Below are 19,092 nucleotides of genomic sequence, written 5' to 3'. Positions count from 1 at the left end.
TGATGAGTTACATCTCAATATTTTTGCATACATAACATTTTTTAATCAGTAAAAATTTTCTGATTGTTTAACATTGTGAATTTGATTTACACGATTAGGTTGCATATTTTTTCTACTTGACTTTTATTTATTTTTTTTTTTCATGTATTACATAGTTGGCACTATTAAAGAAGAATTCTCTTATAAACTTTCATATGAAGAAATTTGTCGATGAACGCTGCGATTCGAACATTTTCTCCGCTTAGTCTATTGTATTTTTTTTTTTATATATATTCATGCACAATTCATACATGTTGCTCCTCAATACCGTCAACGCTTTACACAAACGAAAAACACTGGCAAAGGCGAAGCAGTCAGAGCTAAGTTATCTAAAAACATATTATATAACGTAAGATTTTTTAAACTAATTTTTGCATAAATATTTTTTTCAAAATTGTTATAAGAACATCATAAAAACGAATTATCTTACATAAAGAATATCGAATACGTACACAAGATAAATATCACAAACTTACCAATAAAAAAAGACTCTATTCATATAAAGAAAAGTGCACACGTCATCGACGAATTAACATGACTTGAAGACTTGACATAAAAAATGTGTCACGTCCCAGAAAGTTTATTTTTCTTTCAAAAATTCCCATTAGTACTTAAAAGCTAGTAACAAACTGTAATTGCTGTATGAGCAAATTTATGATATGCAAAATGAATACGAAGAACATTCTTTTAGTGTCTTCTCGGACAAATGTATATTACTTTTGATTCTTTTTTGTTTTTTTCTTTTATCTTATTTTTGGTATTTGGCTGACTTTTCCATTTTTTTGTCCTGTCTTCATGTATTCTTAACAATTCATCCACTGGGACACATCCATACAGAAAAAAGCTTAATTTGCCCGTTTTTCAAACGGTTCTGCGTCGTTGCATTGATCGTGTAGTTCATTAGTGTAAATGTCTACTTTAATACTAGAACTACCGATGATTAATTTCTATCATTTAAATATTTTATACATATCTCTGAAAAAACATGAAGAGGAAAAAAATTGATCAATTTAGATCTCATAGATTTTTACAAATTGCAATAAAAATAACAAGAAACTTAAAAAAATGCGTTGTCATAAATAATTAAAAAAAAAAATTACAAACTAATTTGACTACGTTGATAGTTCCAGTGTTAAAGTCTTTAATACGCGGAATAATTTCTGCGCGAAACTGTAAATGTGGTCTTGCAAATTTCTCTTGTTATTTCGGAATGATATGCGATAGAGAAGCATGCAATGTCTACAAAAAAAAAACCGATGAAAAATGAAGAATCATCACCTGTAGCCTCTCGGGAATTATTGACGTGATTTAAGAAGAAATTGATCTCTATTGATCTCATGTAGTGAATATAACACATAGAGAACGTCATCTAATATACGTAGAAAGTTTTTCTCTAATCATACATTTATGAAAGATTGTTTAAAGTCTCACGATCCCTTCCGGATCCACTTGTGAAAGCTCACGCGTTTTTATTTCCATTTAAAAAAATACCAATTCACGCTTGATACGCAGATATATGTCGCAAAGTGGGCATCATAATTAAATGAGTACATTGTATTAAACACGTTACGCAGGATATTTCTTAAGTATTGCCTAAAATTTTAGAAAATCTTTATTAATTTTAAATTAATTTTCTTACAAATAGATAAATTTTAGATTTTAGGAATTGGTATTTTTTCTTTATCATTCTATAAAGAAAAATTCATATAAATCTCAATAGCCTCTCATATCTCAAAAGCCTTGAGAGTCAGAGATACGAGTATGATTACAAATTTTGTAAAATTATCTTTTCTTTTTAAATAGAATCTTCTGTATAAAAAAAGATTTCTTTTTCAAACATACTTCAAGATTTGATTCTGTTGACTGATATAAGTTCGTAGCAGTAATGTATTGTAAATCTTAAATCCCATTTGTACCTCATTGCTTTTTTACAAAGCGGCAACTAAAAATATGAAAAATGAAGATAATACCTTATTTATTTATTGACTCGAGTTTGGGAAAAATATTTTCTTATTTATGAGCTATTAAAAGCTTAATTAAAAGCAATAACCATATAAAATTTTTAATACCCTTTGAGATTACATGTTCAATTTTTTTTTGTAAAATGACTTCAAAAATCAATTCTTAAAATATTAATACGTAAGAAATATTCTGTATAAGTGCTATGAGATAATTTTCTCATGGGGTAGTAACTCCATTTTACGAGATACTCGAGCAATATATCGAATTACTTCCTACACATTCATAAAAATGCTTTCATACTTTTGAGCTGTGCATCTTCCATCAGGTAGATATATCTCCTTTCTTCTTCATTAATAAAAATATTTTTCCCTTATAAACGTATAAACGTTACTTCATTATTCTGATTGTGAGTATTAACCAAATAGTTTCAGAAGAAATTAGCTTAATGCGCGCGAGATATTCCCCTTTTCGGAGAATTGAAACGATCCACGTTATCTCACAGCTTAGAAACAGATGAATTATTATTTCTGAGAAATGCAATACGTTATTATTATTGTTCCAAGATATTCGTATATGGAAGATGCCCAAGGAACATTTCACGAAAATTTGCAACGGATCCGAGAGAGTCGGTGGACCATTCGTACGATACATACATCGTATAATTCGTAAATGTGCATCGTGCCCTTTACAACGGCACTAAAAATGCATATACATTTAATTTCCATTTCAAACAGACTTTTAAACAATCAGCGTCCCGCTACTTTCTTCTCAACGAGAAATTTCTAACGGCCCCTCTCTCTTTCTCTCTCTCTCTCTCCCTCTCTCTCTTTCTTTCTCGCTCTCGCTCTCGCTCTCTCTCGTACGCACGCATACTTTGTACTGATCTTCAACCATGATAACGATTAAATCACATTGAAGTCTAACATTATTAGGTATAGTTACCTTAACAATGAACTTACTGACTAATACTTAACGATACTAATAATAAATATATGTTGCCTTCTTCGGCGACTTTTTAAAGAGAACAGTGACGCTCCAAAAATTTGGAAAATAAAAAATTGATTCTTCTGGATGGATACTTCTCCGTTATTTTGCTTGACGCTCTTACATACAGTTTGACATTTTATTCTAGATATCTCATTGTCTGTTTTTCGATCGACATTTTTTTTTCTTCGTATACCTAATTTAAATCAATAAATCCACTAAATATAAAAGATGAAAACATCGAGTAATAATAAATTACTATGTAAAATATTTAAGTTTAGGCTGAATTGAAGATCTTCTAACTTGCTAAATAATTGTACAAATAATATGATAAATGAAAGTAGCAACGCCATTGTTGAAGTGCAATATTTTAAAATAGTATATAGCCATATTAAAATGTTGCATTTCAATTAACAATCATGTTGCTATTCCTATTTGCCATATTATTTCTACGTTTATTATCGAGAGTTCTGTATTTCAGTTTATTTTGTTGTGCTAAATAATTCTATTACATGCTAAAAATGAAAATATTGTGAAAAATCTTCTATTTTATTAAAAATTAATAAAAATTGAAAACGATCATAAAAATTATTGACTAAAATATATATGATAGTTATATCAACATCCTGTATTTTATATACATAAAAAACTCAAATATTGTTAAAAAAATAATACACATAAAATAACTCAATTGTGATACATTTTATTACACACTTTCAAAAAAATATTATAAAAGTGTAAAATTAAAGTATAACAATCCATTAATAATCTATCGCAATTTCTACTTTTTCTTTTCCGAGATTGGTTTCATATAATTGTGATTAGCATTATGCATGATTGCATTTTAAAGAAGATAAGCGAAAGAAGATAAGAACCTTGTAAATTCGCAATGAAATTTAAGTTAATTAAATTCATGATTTAATTTTGTAAAAACAAACAATTAAAACTCATTGGTCATAAAATAATATACGAAATAAGAAAAAACACATTTACAGTAATTCGACTAATAATCGAATCTTCTGAACAATAAATAATGTATTAATAAAACACTATCGCTGATTATATCTGGATTTATCGATAATTCATTAATTCCTTCGTTACTGTTTTCGAGACTATTTTTCTTAACGATGTACTGTCGATCGATTGTGTAATCATTTAATTATTCACAACACATAGCGTATAATTCTCTTTCTCCATTTTGTTCAATATTTTACTGTTTCATTTATGATGAAGAATAAAGATCTAAAAATATCTGAGCTACGTGAGTATTTCGTGTCCATCCAATGAGGAGGTACAATAAATTACACAATAAAATTACATATGATACAATTACGTATGGTACAATTTAAAAATAACATAAATAATGAGAATATAAATTGTTAATCGGAAAAGATAAAATTTACATATTATTTGAACGAACATTATAGATATACTAAAATGGTAAATTACAACTTTTGTTTTTAGAGTAAAATTGAGCGTTGATATAAAGCGATTTCGCGACGCGGCCGAAATTTTTAGCAGAAGAAATATTTTCTCGCTGATTACACATACACGAAGTGAAAAGAATCTGAAAGCGAAAATAATCTTTCGTACGAACGTCTATTTCAGGAACGATTGATACGTGTATAATGTATGTACATGGAATTGAACATGTACAATACAATGAGCGACTTCATGCGCCCAAAAATATTAACTTTTCCCACACATCGTCAATTATTATTTTCACCAATAAGACTTTCCCCTCTCGTTTCTGACAAAAAAATTTATGTCTAGAGCAATTTTTACCGGTGGTTCAAAAATTCCGCCACGCGCTGCAAATGTAAAAATTATGATAGCTTTCATTCATTTTTGATGGAGTCAGCGAGTGCTGGTCACACATGACACAAACAAAAATCTTGCCATCTGACATTTTCATTAAATCATGAGGACAACGCATTTGCGATCCTGAAGCGTCAACCAAACATAATAGCGTTCCTCGGCATCGGATCCATGTGATGCTCTAGCTTTACTAAGCGAACATAATTGCGGCCATAATCCGTGAACGCCATTCTACCGTCCCAATGAAGGGCTATACCCAATGGACGGTCCATTTCCTCCTGACCAGGCTTATAGGAATAGATCAACGAACCAACCGAGTTAAATGCCTTGATTGAATTGTGACGAGAGTCTGCGACTAGAATACTACCGTCGTCGGCAGCAATAATGCCCTGAGGCCTCTGAAACGTGGGGGTGTTCTCCTCGTTCTGTCCATCACCGGTTTCTCCATCTTGTCTCTTGCCTTTTGATTCTTTCTCACATTTAAGTATGCGCATTTCTACCATGTTATAGTCAATTATCAATACGTGGTGGTTGTTGAAGTCCGTGACAATCAATTTGCCCTCGTTATTGAAGCAAATACCGCGCGGCGAGTCGAGATACCTCAATAGATGCGGTTGGCCGCCGAACATGCGTAGAGGAATACCCTCAGGGCTAAATAACTGAACACGATGGTTTCTCGTGTCTGTAACTGCAATTTCGCAAGCTGAGTTTACTGCCACGTCCCACGGGTAGCAGAATTGGCCCTGTTTTTCGCCATGCTCACCGAAGGCTCTCAGGAATTCACCCTCCATTGTCAGAATCTGAAACATACGTAATGCCATCGGTTGTAGCTTACACGTTCGAATGACAATCTAAATACAACGCTTGAAAAGATATTATATGAGAAGATCATGCATAAACAATTAACCCAATAAACACTGGCTAACAGTAACATAATTGTTAGTTATAGTTTCTCAACAAAACAATAACATATGCGTATAATTAACAGTTACATTACTGTTAATTTATGTTTGCTAGGATGTAATGTGTCACCAACCTGGACGCGATGGTTGTCCTTATCGACCACGATGAGGCGACGTCTGGCATCGACGGCAATTCCGGCTGGACGATTAAATTGACAAGGGCCGTTACCGTAGGTCCCGAATTTTCTGACGAGCGTGCCGTCGTCGCGATAGATTTGTATACGATTGTTGGATCTATCGCTGATTATAATGTTACCTTCGTTATCGCAAATTAATCCCCACGGACGGCAAAGATTGTCAGGATTGTTCTCACCAAAGTAGCCAAGGATTATAATGTCCGTGCTCTTAACTTGCAACTCGTGTTTTCGATTAGGCAAACAGATATTATGATCATAGTCAGTTATCGGACGACCACGCGGAATCGGTTGCATCATTTGCTCGTTTATACCGTACGGGAAGTACGATTGCAATTTATAATCGCGATTCGGTAGACGATCTCCGATCGTGCCTGGGCCGTTCACTAAAATGTTTCCCCCATTGGCGATCACGGACAGCACGTTGCTGTCGGAACTCCTGAAAGAGATCCAGTTCTCGTCTCGAAGTGACCGGGCCTTTGTCTTCCGACTCTGACGAATTTGCCAAATCTATGAATTTAAGAAATGTCTTTGTTAATTCACAACTGAGGAGTAACTAAAACCTTAACGGTCTAAGCTATGATCTTTAATGCTAAAATAATATTTTCGGCGTGAATTTATATATGTATCCCGTTCTGCAAACTACGAACCGAAATCATTTTCAGTCTTGAAGCGAAAAAAGATTAAAGAAGTTAATAATTAGAAACTGCATAGATATTGAAATATTTGTAACAAAAGTTAAATAAATTTGTGTATAATAAAATATGTACCTCAGCCAATACCATATCTTTTTTTTGTAAAAGATCGTCAGGGGATGATCGCGCCTCTTGGATGGCGCATTTGAGTGCATTGATGGCCTGTGCCAGCCGTGCCTTATCCTCTTTCAAATTCATGTACTTCTCCTGAAGAACCTCGTACTTCCACCGACGCGTTTCCACAATTTGTTTAAACAATTTCTTCTCCCTTTCTTCCACCGCGGACCACATTCTACGTGAAAAGTACTTCACATCAGTCAGTGCCTCCCTGGTTCTCTGATCTAATGCTGCTATGTCCAACTGCAAAAGAAGCATACGATGTAATATAATTAATTGACTCAAGCAATTAATTGACTCACCCCCATATTTTCCATATCATCCACGAGAACGTCGATCCCGAGATAAGCCTCGATTAGCACCTCTTCAGCTTGACGCTGAGCGGATTCTAAGAATTCTACAAACTCCACCGTTACATGTTTATGAATGCAATGAGTGGCGCATTCCTTGCAGATTGTCCTGCAACAAGTCTGACAGTAAAATAATTGAGTGTATGGATGATCATTGCATCTATACGACGTCATGGCTCTCACAGAATGATTGAACGATCGGTCCTCCTCCATTTCTTTCGCCGCTTCTTTCTTGTTCACCATCAATATTGTGTTGACTGCATTCTCTTCTACATTTAAGACTCTCGCAGGTGACTGCTGTAATTTTCTCGAGTAATTTTCCTTCTTTATTTCATTCTCTATCTCTAATTCCTCTGATATCGACGGTATCAGTGGCAAATCGGATGAATCTCTTTGACTACCTGGGCTATGAGTTTGCTCTCGTGATAATATAGCTATATCATCTTTCTCGTCTTTCTCCAGATCTTTCGTCATCAATGTTATTAATGAATCGTTGAGCACATCTCCTTGAGCACTTGGGCTATGTTCCTCATGTGTGAGTGATTGTCGACTGGAGGATATATCGTCCAGCAGATCGATCTTCAGAAGATTCATATTGAGATCTTCGAATGTCTCATAGTTCACCTTGCAGCTCTCGTGGTAATTAGCGCTGGAGAAGTTCGGACCGAGTACATCCGTTACGCTAGCATCTTCAAACATTCGAAAATACTCGAAATGGTCCGGAGAATCAGCATCCAGCTGGTGAATTGGCGAATGATTCGCTAGATTGTCATCCGAAGAACTTGACCGACTCTCACTCGAACAGCTTAATGAACTGGCAATCATAGGTCTTGGACTGTAGAGTTTTGGATATTCATTCAAAGAATCTACATGATTGAGAATCGAATGGCTAAACGAATTATCCTTGGAATGCTGTTGCGATAATTTCCCTGGAGGAAACTGTTTCAGAAAGCGATCTGAATTAGAATCCGGAAACGAACGGATTTTCTTAGCAATAGTAAACTTCCTTGGCGTAAAGTGTTGTTCATCTTGTTTTCGTGGCTTATTTGTAAGCTGAAACAAATTTTCGTGTGTGGTTTACTCTATATTAATAAATTTGGCATTTACTAATTTAATTCAAAATCTATAAACAGTTCACAAGAATCGATAAATCGTGTGATATATTCAGAAAAATGTAAAATTCTCCTTAATGAAAAAAATTAAGTATGTTAAAATTCTTTGCGGTTTATTTGAGAGGCAACTTTCAAATATCTTGGTATCAGATCGAATGCATGTTACATTTAGCGTCATTATTATACTATAGGTTTTAACAAAGATTGAATTATAAAGCAAACAATGTCTGATATATTTATTTCCACACATACTTATTCTTTAAATTCTTTGGAATGGAATGTCACTCTAAAGAGTAAAAATTGAGCTAGTCTTGAAAAAGGATCGTTCAATTTTCAATCTTTAAAATTGAGATTTCACTCTTCAAAGTGAGATTCACTCTAAAAGTTTCAAAGTTTCTTTCACAAATGATATATCAATCATTAATCTCTTATTTTACAATTTAAATCCTTGCTTATTATAAGAACTTTACTATAAAGAATACGTTGTATACATGGATAATAGGACCAACATATGTACTTAAAAATATGTCTCTCAAATAAACCGCAATAATTTTTGCGCATATAAATTCTGTAAAATTACAAATTATTTGTGAGCACTTACTTGCATGGAATGGCGGTTGCGAGGAGATTTTAATTGATTCATTGTGGTGGGCAAAAATTGTTGGTATAGCTCCAGGGAGGTCTCCTGTGTACGAGTGAAAAATCTTGTTTTCCTGAAACAATAGTTATAGCAAGCTATTGAAATATTGCGATCAGTACACTATCTTAGGCTTATCAATGTATTGCTATTTCCTATTATGAATTATGATTGTTATCTCTAATCGATAATATTACGACCCGGAAGATTCACAAGATTATCAAATTTTTCTCATTGTACTTCTTTATCTAGAAATTCTAGAAAATCCACTTAAATTTTCGGGATTTAATGAAATTTAGGTCTTAAGAGGAAAATAAGCTTTATATTTGAACGAGCGAAAATCAATAACAGCTCCAAAGAGAAAAAACTTGACAGATATTGTGTTAGCATTTTTTTAGATTAAAGTAAAATTTATTCGGCTTTTTAAGTAAAATTTTATTCTTTAAAAAGTTATTTGAATTTTTTAACGGTTAAATATTATGTATATTCTTTACTAATAAGATATAATACGAAGAGAGTAGTGTGAGACATAGTGACCTTTATATTTATTCATAACAAAACGCGATAATTCTCTCAAGATATTACATATGACAACAAGATTTCTTTGAAATTGTAACAGTTTCAACCTTGGGCAAAAACGCGCTTGCTTTATCGAGTATCTATATGATATACATGTAAAAACGTATTTCACATCGCGTATGAACATTATCGCGATTTCTATTATCGTGCACGATTATTACATTTATGCTGCATTTATGCATTTTTATTGCGTATTTGCATGACTTGGCGATGACAATCCTGTCCTGTTAATTGAAAGCTATGAATAAGTTTGAAAAATATATATCGTTGAATTTTAAAACAATATAAATGGTAATTTTTCTTGAGATTTTCGATGAAAAATCAATTGCACATCGATAAAAAAAACTTACTAACAAAAAGAAATAATACGTTAGAAGTCTAAGACATACTGACAAGCATTATAAGAAGCATCATAAGAAGTGACATTTTCACGACTGCGAGATAAATTTATTATTAGGTATTATTCAAAATTTGGAAACTGATAAATGTGTCAAAATTCCACTCGAACGATCGGCTGTAATTTTTACTGTGCCCGCGTCGATATAACGACTTACCTATTCTTTTCTCGAAACGAGCTTTTGCAAGGAAGCTTGTTAGTATTTGAACCACCACGGTCTTTTGTTCGCACCGAACTAAACCGATCATGTCTCGCGTTGTTGACAAGGATTTGTCTCACGATGATGAGGTCACTTCGTACAATATTCAGATTATACAGTGTGTCTTATTTCTAAGCATTAATTTTTAATACTCAATTTGAGATTAATTATTCTTAAAAATATTCATCTCTCAGATTTTTTGTTATTAAAGAAAAAGAGCATTTATTCTTTATTACTCATAACTCGTAAATAAAAGTCATCGTATCGCAATTTAAAAAAAAAACAGATTCTAAAGCTGCAATTTTCATATATATCAAATAGTATATTTGTCATTTTTTTTTAAACATGTAGACATGACGCAAATAAAGTAACGCTACGAACTTTTGTCCCAGTTCAATATATTCTCATGTGAACATTTTGTACATAAACAATATTTAATTTCGCCATGGAAAAGTTTGTTTTTCACATAAAAAATGTAATAAGCAACAAGTCTGTATATTTATACCGCACGATATATCCTCTGGATTAATCCCAAAATCATATCGTTCCCTCGCTTTGCTAGAAATATATTACAACCAAGATTAAATCGTCGTTAGTCTCTCTTTACAACATTTTGAGAAAGAGATCGTTTTAAAATCATTAAAACCAAGCAACAGCGTTATTTTCTCGTGACTCCACATTTATTAGAAAAATCGAATTGTAAGTTTCGTTTTTCTGTAATGGTATTTGCATGACTGGTAAATGTAAAAGCAAATGATTTTAAAGCTCCTGTTCATTCAAAACTATTATCTCAGATTGTGACGTTAAAAACGAGAAAAAATACGCGATAAAAATTCTTGGAAAATATATTAATATAAAAATATATTTCAATAAAACGACACTTAACTGATAAAAATCAGCTTGTAAAATACACCGAAAATTCCCTTTTCTCGTTAATTAATACATAACTAATTATCTGGAAATAAATTGTGCGTAATTAAAAACGAAATAAGTTACGTTCGCAATTAATAATATACATATAAAAATAAATATGATTTAATTTCTCACCGAAACAAGAGAACAGCTTTCGGTATATTTTATATCTAATTGTAAGTCCATTTTATTGATTTATACAAAAGTTGTTTTATTGAAAAATAATTCTGTTCAAATATAATGTAGAAGAATTTTTATCATGTATTTTCTCGCTTTTAAAATTGTAATGGTAAGTAAATAGGAATTTTAAATTGTAAATTTTATCTGAGTTATCCAAATGCGGAATTATATTGAGTACTGGATTGTTATCTTTGTTATCGCATACGATATATGCTTAAATGTGCGAAAAAACTATCGCATCCTTAATATTTAAGTATTAAAACTAGGAATGAATTCAAGAATGTATCAATACTTGCATCTCGATTAAAACATACGCACATATATTGTATGATGATCGTCTACTATCGATTTGATACCATCAGTGTGCGTCATAGTTAAGAATCGAAATTAACAAAATTCGCGTTACGGTCATGCCTTATGATTGTATTTTTCTATTAATATACTCAATTTTATATCGAACGGAAGCATATCAGAAGTACTTTTTCCAGAACGCTCTGTCGCGAATGCGGAGGGTAATATCCTTGAAATCGCCATGGCGACCAAGGTCGGATCCGCTTTTCCTCTCGAGGGTTAGGAAGGAGGAGAAAGTAAAATGGCCGTATACCTGCGGCATGCTGCGTGCCGTCTCTGAGCGTTACATACGCGCACGAATGGATCATGCCACCCTGCGTATAGACGAGCATGCGTGATTCCACAAATATTTGCCCAAAATATATGTACAACGGGTCTGTTGTATATTTTGTCTCTCGTGTTTCGACATGGCTTGATCAAATTTCGTTTGTATCAAAATGCCTTTGTCTGGCTCGCGTATCGATTTGTGTGTTTATTCGAGAATTTTTATTTCACTTTTATTGAACGATATTTGAAGAGCACCATACCGACGATTTATCGTGAGCTTCATTTTTTCCACGTAAAATTCAATCCTTCTAAATTGTAAAGGTTACGATAGTTAGAGGATGTTAGAGGGAGTTCTAGGAATACTTTTACGTGATTAGAGAAAAAAAAAGGATTAAACATCGTTCTTCGCTATATTTTCTTGTAATTTCTTGATACTTGTGTACAAAAAGACAGAAAGAGAGAGAGAGAGAGAGAGAGAGAGAGAGAGAGAGAGAGAGAGAGAGAGAGAAAGAATCAAGTTTTATTCAAAAAAAGAAAAACAACATTTTGTCTCATAGATCCCTGATATGAAAAAACATATCTTCTTGCACCAACAAAAAATTTTTGTTATATAACTCTAATTAAAATAAGTACTTCTTACAGCTTCAACAAAATCCAAATTCTGAAGTCTGAATCCAAATTCATAAGTAAAAATGTCCTATCAAATTTTTTAGAAAAATGAAATAAAAACCTTTCAAAAACGCACTTTTCAGAATTTCAATTCTTTTTTATTTGTAACGAAATCTACAATTTTCGAGATATTCAATTAATTTTTTTAACGTGATAGAACATTTTCTCTCATGTATTTGCATTCAGTGCGTCAAAAAACTATAAGAACCACTTATTCTAATTAAAATTACTTGACTAAATTTTTTTGTCGATTAATGCAATTAAAATTGCAAAATAGTAGTAAGAGTTTTCATATTCACAGCTGAGAGTTAACATAAATCCTCGACAATGTTATATTGTCAAAGCTTCCTGCATTTTTAATGATTTTAGATTTTAACATTTGTCTAAATCTGTAACATTTGTAAGGTTTACAGAAAGCCTACATCGACGTATTTTTTTATAAGAATAGTCGGAGTCCGCCGCCTTCGTTTTCATCGGTGGGCTGAATGACGTCGCCTGCCACTTTCGCTCTCGTTCGCGTTTCAATGCCGTACCATTGAAACGTTTCACGACTACATGAGTACCGGAAAATCGCGAACAACGTGACGTCAGATACGCAAAGACGAAAGCGGCTAATGTCCGTTTCCACCAATGTAGATTAATTTTAATCTTAGTTTAGCTTGCTGTTTACTTTTCCTCTCTCTTTCTCTAATTATAAAAATTAGAAGAAGATAAAAAGTAAATTGGATTGAGATTAAAGTTAAGTTTACATTGGTGGAATTGGGTATAAGTACAGCAGGGTGATAAGTCTCATAAAATTCAACATGATAAAGTGGATGGCAATCAACGACAAGTAAACGAAAAGACGATATAAAGGTTATCACAAATTCCTTATCATAACTTTTTCTCATCATAACTTTTCCAAATAAAATTTCTTGATTTTCTCTGACTTTCAATAATATTTTGAAGTTTTTGTATTTTCACCTTAATTTGGAAACCGTCAAATATTTTATTGAGAGTAATTTAACATAATAATGTTAATTACTATTAATATTGCTGACATTACTTACATTTAATTGTTAAGTTGATAATATTCCAAAACTACACAGATATGATATATTAAATTTTATTAAAATCAAGAATTCCTATTTTCTAGAAAATTTTACAAGATTCTTACTTTCGCTTGATTTCTCTGATCATCTTTAATTTCGCTGATTTTCTGATTTATGAAAACTCTGATATAAGTGAGGCCGAAAATTAAGTCTTACCTCTCGTATGAGTGCTTCTCCACGAAGTAATCGTACTGTGTGGCGAGCATGCTTTTTGAGATGTCTATGCTCGTGTATCTCTCCAAGATTAACGCCCTCGACGACTGGACATTGACACAGTATAGTTGATCTCTCGTGTCAGAAGCAGAAGGGTAGAATCTTTGCATGTCTACAACTACGCCGGAAAGAGAACTGCGAACTCTCGTGGAACTCTACTAGCTAGAGGATAAGGGATCGTCTGTTGTAATGCTTGAGCTCAACTACTTAACAGCGAGAATAATCACGTTCGTTGAGCCTAGAGTCGTGATAAATTTTTTATTGATATGTGCGCTGTTTTTGTCATCTTCAATAAATCAATATGAGTAAGATAATGTAAGTTAGAATAAGATAGTATTCATAAAAAAAGATATTACATATCCCTTCTTTTAATTCTTATTTTGATGACAAAATAATTACTGGTGATTTAGTTTCGATCGACAAGAACGATCAAATCAAGAGAAAATCAAAATGATCTTATTTTGACGTCATCAAAATCAAAGTGATGATTTTTTTATTATTAAAGTTAAAAATCAAAATAAAGTTACTTTGTTGATTTTTAATTATGTTCTTTAAGCTATTATACAAAGTTGAGTAATAAGATCTCTAATTAAATTTAAATGCTAGTATTGATCCTTCGTCACACGTTTATGATTTTTTAATAATACAATTTTTATGCTTTCGTGGGAAAATATTTTTATAACAACAATTAAACGATTACAAAATTTATTAAGTAATAATTGATATCAATTGTTTTTTTTTGTTATAGACTATCTCTGATTAAAGTTTAACGAGTTGAAGATGTCCGAGTAGAACAAGTGAGAAGCAGACTTTCAAAATGCATTTTATAAAAATTTATAATTTTTAGAAAACGAGAAAGAAAACTGCAAGAAAACTACGCGCAGAAAATAACTTACCAATCAGTAAGATGTGAAATGTTCGACAAAATTGCTAAACAGTTGCTAAAAATGTTAAACAAATGTATTTTGTTTGTCTCTAGTTAAAGGACATAATGCACTTCGAATGTCAAGATTTTTTTCAGCACATAAATTGATGGTGTAAAAATGCTTTCAGAATATAGAAATAGAATAGAATATATAGAATAGCTTAAAATATGAGTTTCTCAACACTGAACATTATTGCCCCCATTCATAGTCAGTTCTTTAAATTTATCTTTAGATGCTCAGTAGTCAATGAAATAATTCGGAGAGTATCTGAAGATAAATTTAAGGAAGCCTTAAATATAGGGCCTGAGTATGAATACGGGCATATGTCATTTTAACTAAAAAAATGAAATTTTGGGCAAAATGTTTTGGAAGTCTACTCCTCAAGTCACGATAACGTCAAAATGACATTAAAATGAATCGGATAATTGAAAAATGACTTTTAATAATTATTTTGGAGACATTTTGATATCATTTTGATATCATAATGACTTGTTGTTCTGCTTAGGGAACAAGCCGAACAATAAGATTATGATAACATAAGATTATGATTGAGACCAAAATTAGCTTTTTAATGGGCTATCTAATCTCATGGTCGATAATTTTTCTTACATTTGACTGTAATTGGTCAATTTCTTACGATTTAAGATTAAACTTAGGTAACAATTTAGAAAGCCCATTTAATATTTTAAAGAAATGTGATGTCGGGTCTACAATGAATCGGAAATCTTAAATCTTAATCAGTTTTAACCTATTATAAATAGGTGATTTTTCGCACCTAGTAATTATTAATTGTATACCGAGTCGTTAGCTCGATTAAGAAGAAGGAATAAAGTCGAATTTGGTCAGTCTTAAGAAAATCGGTAGTCTTAATCGTACAAATTGGCTGTTGATCAACTTCACTGATTCACCGATAAGACTTAGGACTACCGACTACCGACTCATTATAGACCCGGTATGAAACGTTATAAAGGATAAAGGATGTGCACTTAAGAATTGCATTATTAATTACCTATAGAGGATCCACGAAATGACAATCAGCACACGAATTTTTATCAAACCGGAAAGTGTTCGTTACAGTTGTAAGTAGCCACGTTGCACGCAAAAGTCCACAGAACTTATTTCTGTCGTTCCGGCGTGATCTTCCTATGATCAAAAAAGCGCGAACTTCGAAAAAAAAAAAGTAACAGGATGCAAGTCAAAAGGTTCAAGAATAATCGTTTTTACGCGATCGCGTATATTCCACGAGTTTCCCGCGCCCCATCCTCGAGCCGTTGAGCGATATACCCGCTCGCGTATTTTTGGCACAAGGATCTCAGGTGGTTCGCCCGGGGAAGATACGTTCCAAAGAGAGCCCCGGAACTGACTCGACGTGTCAACGAGCGTGGGCACGTCGTACGTCACAGGAACAGCCGGTGCGGCGGTGAAGCGGCGTGAAGAATCTGCACGTACCACGCGGACCGGGAGATGCCGACGAGGATACCGATTCGAGAGCAAGCCGCTTTCTTTGAAGGAAGCCGCGTGCCACCCTCCGACGAGCCGGGGATCACGAGCCGAGCCGGCGCGCGAGGAACAGAACTGTCCGCCCTTTACTCCGGCTCGCTCTACCTCTGAATCATCCACGTCGCCCACGCATCGCGATGCCGGGGGCTCTGCGTAGGTGAGTTCTCGCAAACCCCTTCCCCGGGCAGCGCCATGCGGTTTCCCCGCTGTACGCCTGCGCCCAGAAACCATGAATGGAAGCGCCCGCTCAATGCTGGACGGTATTTTATTTGCTCGCTCACGGGAGCACTGCGGCATCCTACCCGCTCCGACCCCCCCCCCCCCCCCCCCCACGACGACGACGACGACGGCGACGACAACGACGACGACGACGACGACGACGACGACGACGACGACGACGATGACCTTCAGCCGCCAGCCAGGGTCGATCGGGCAAAGTCAGGTCTCATCCCGAGGAACAGGTGTTGCGTTGGAGCTGCGCAGAAGCGCGACGCGGTCAATCCTCTCACGCCGCGAATCACGTCATGGATCGTTAAACATCAATGAATCTTTAATTGGCACGAATCTTTAATGACCTCGCCGTGATAAAATAGACATGATTAATTTATGTACGGTATACAGGAGGCAGAAGGGCAAGCCAACAATAAAATCAGTATTACGTCACCAGCTGTAAAAGCCCTACACTGTTGGAGATATCAAAGAAGTAATTTTAATCCAATACGCGTTGAGTTAAATGACATTTTATTATTTTTACTTTCATGTCAAAATATAAATCACTCAACTCGTTTCTGTAGTTACTTAAACAATATTAACGTACGTGCATTTAGTAAATAATCAACTAAATGAGTAAAATTTAATAGAATTTATTGAATGAAATTGTTTTAGTTAAATTATCGACATATTGAGTAATGGCGACCTACATAAATAATTAAAAACAATTCAATTTGGTTGTATTCTAACATTTGTGAATTTAACAGTATAACATTTGAAAATGATCCGAATGAAAAGAATGTTAAAAAAATTATTAATAATTTAATAATGATTAAAAGTATTAAATTTTTGATATATAAAATTTTCCGTCCATCTGTATCTAAAAAAAAAAAATTCTTTATACTATTTCTACAAATAAGTTTTGGAAACTTTTTGACTGATATGTCATCAAATATTTAGGAATCTTATTCTAAAGATTAGGGTCATACAACTTTCTCTCACGGGAACGTGAAAAGCGAAAATGTTTGCCATAAAAAGTAATGGAGAAGTTTTTCATGTTTCCGCCCTAGGGCGAATGTTACGTAATTGTCCTGATTTAATATGGAAAAAATTCATATTTGATAAAGTATCGCAATGTATCGAGACGTCCAAATCATAATCTACGTTTTGAACTAATCTTCTACGATTTATTTGTCTCTCCTCTCTGTTCCATTTTTTAAATATGAATAAAAATTCTAGGAGAGAGGGAATCGCACGTATCACTCTTCGTTGTCCAAATCACCCTACATTCGCGCGACGCCGGGGAAACGTTGAACGGGGGATGCTAAGAATTAGCGGACGCAACTTTATGAATGGGCTGCTTGGGCGTGAGGGAACGAGCGAGGTGGGGACAGTCATGCTGCTTTAACGATCGGGCGCATCCCCACTCCTGCCTCATTCCGTCTCCTTTTCTCCGGCTCGTTAACAAATCTTCTTTCTCGATTCCATCCTCTCGCCATCCCCCTTCTGTACACAATCCCATTCTCTTCCTCCCTCACCGGCTACCACCGGCTACGCGCACACGTGCGACTGTGTCGGTTACGTGCTGATCGTTCATAGATGATGGTGCATCCGAGTGCGCAACTCACGTGTGTATAAATCTCTACGAGGACGAGTTGCGTACGATACCCTTTGCATAACACCAACAAGAGAGAATGAACAATGGCAATGGATTTTGCGCGGCTAGTCATAGCGAACCCTTCAAATAACAATTGAAATTGGACGCTTACATGGCCTAGCTGGTACACTTGTAGTAGAATGTATCAAATTTCGTTTTGATATTGAAGAAGTTTGAAACCGAAGCTGTATTGCATAGGGCACGAGAGGGAGAGAAAATGACATTAGGGCATTTCATATTTCCACTTCCCATATTTTACTCTTGTTAATGATGAATAACAAGGATAAATGATAGCTGTGTAACATTCATGGAAATCTGAACACGAATATATTACGCGAAAATTAAATTTCGACACAAATCTCAATTACAGCTGCGAGATAAGCGTCGTGAGAAATTTTTTGTAGATTTTTAATAACTGAAATAACTATTCGATTTAATTTTAATGAATAAGTTACTTCAACAAGATCAATTATTTACCGGAAAATAAATGTCCCACTTGAACTTCTCCCGTAACAACTAAATTACCTGTAGTGTGCATAGTATCCAGTACGTATATACATGTTCAATATCTTAACGTAGTTTACTTCAAACAACGTGAAAGATTAATCGCAAGCTTCCAAAGCAAGCGATTCTGGTATCGAAGATACTATATAATATAGAGATACTATAATATTATAGGAACACTAGTATTGTTAAATTTAATCGAATTCTGCTTCAATTGCTAGGATACGGTAATTTGGAAATACCCGAGTTCCCTCACCATTGATCGTTACGAGAGCAGGGAGCATCGTAGTTCGAAGGGATGAAAATCGTCAGGTGTGGGTGGTTGGAACATCGATGAACGAATATCCCCACTACAAACTATCCGGTGAGAGTAGCGTGGGAGTTTCCAAGGTCATCGCAAGAGCAAAACGTAGTACGACGCCTCCGCCGGGACGCCCGCGCACGAAGCGTGGGCGTGAATTGTACATATATGTATAAGCTATGCACACAAGATTTCAAATCATTGATGGCACTTTAATATGCGTTTTACTGTTGTATGTTCTTAATTATGTTATTAATTGAAGCATAGCTGGAATAAAGATATTTGTCGTGTAATTTCGATATCAATTTTGTAAAGAGAAAAAGTGA

The 19,092-nt window shown here is 34.2% G+C and overlaps 1 protein-coding gene and 1 long non-coding RNA gene across 3 annotated transcripts; one reads left to right on the top strand and one right to left on the bottom strand.

The window, feature by feature from the left end:
• Positions 1-99: 99 nt before the first annotated feature.
• Positions 100-16,187, bottom strand: LOC105152190 (uncharacterized). Of its 2 annotated transcripts, none has more exons than XM_087413147.1 (7): positions 15,604-16,187; positions 13,612-13,906; positions 8,775-8,886; positions 7,014-8,114; positions 6,670-6,954; positions 5,840-6,409; positions 100-5,603 (listed from the first exon to the last, which is right to left on the bottom strand). In XM_087413147.1, the coding sequence occupies exons 2-7, from the start codon at positions 13,776-13,778 to the stop codon at positions 4,938-4,940; spliced, it is 2,901 nt and encodes a 966-aa protein (XP_087269273.1). In that variant the 5' UTR covers positions 13,779-13,906; positions 15,604-16,187; the 3' UTR covers positions 100-4,937. The 2 variants fall into 2 exon arrangements, with proteins under 2 accessions (XP_087269273.1, XP_087269272.1); XM_087413146.1 differs by having other exon boundaries at positions 13,612-13,830.
• LOC105152172 (uncharacterized) lies at positions 16,112-19,059 on the top strand. Its single transcript, XR_846911.2, has 2 exons — positions 16,112-16,251; positions 18,687-19,059. It is a non-coding gene; the product is annotated as an uncharacterized LOC105152172 (long non-coding RNA).
• The last annotated feature ends 33 nt before the right edge of the window (positions 19,060-19,092 follow it).

This window comes from Acromyrmex echinatior, chromosome 14, assembly GCF_024713525.1.
Source record: "Acromyrmex echinatior isolate Ae372 chromosome 14, ASM2471352v2, whole genome shotgun sequence".
Lineage (NCBI taxonomy): Eukaryota > Metazoa > Arthropoda > Insecta > Hymenoptera > Formicidae > Acromyrmex > Acromyrmex echinatior.
Note: the sequence above shows the minus strand (reverse complement) of the source record. Positions and strands in the feature narration are given on the sequence as shown.

Coding starts and splice junctions, on each gene's coding strand:
- LOC105152190 (XM_087413147.1), bottom strand. CDS start 13,778: ATGCAAAGATTCTACCCTTCTGCTTCTGACACGAGAGATCAACTATAC. Junction 8,115..8,774: donor GCAACCGCCATTCCATGCAA/GTAAGTGCTCAC, acceptor AATTTGTTTCAG/CTTACAAATAAGCCACGAAA. Junction 6,410..6,669: donor AAGATATGGTATTGGCTGAG/GTACATATTTTA, acceptor TTAAATTCATAG/ATTTGGCAAATTCGTCAGAG.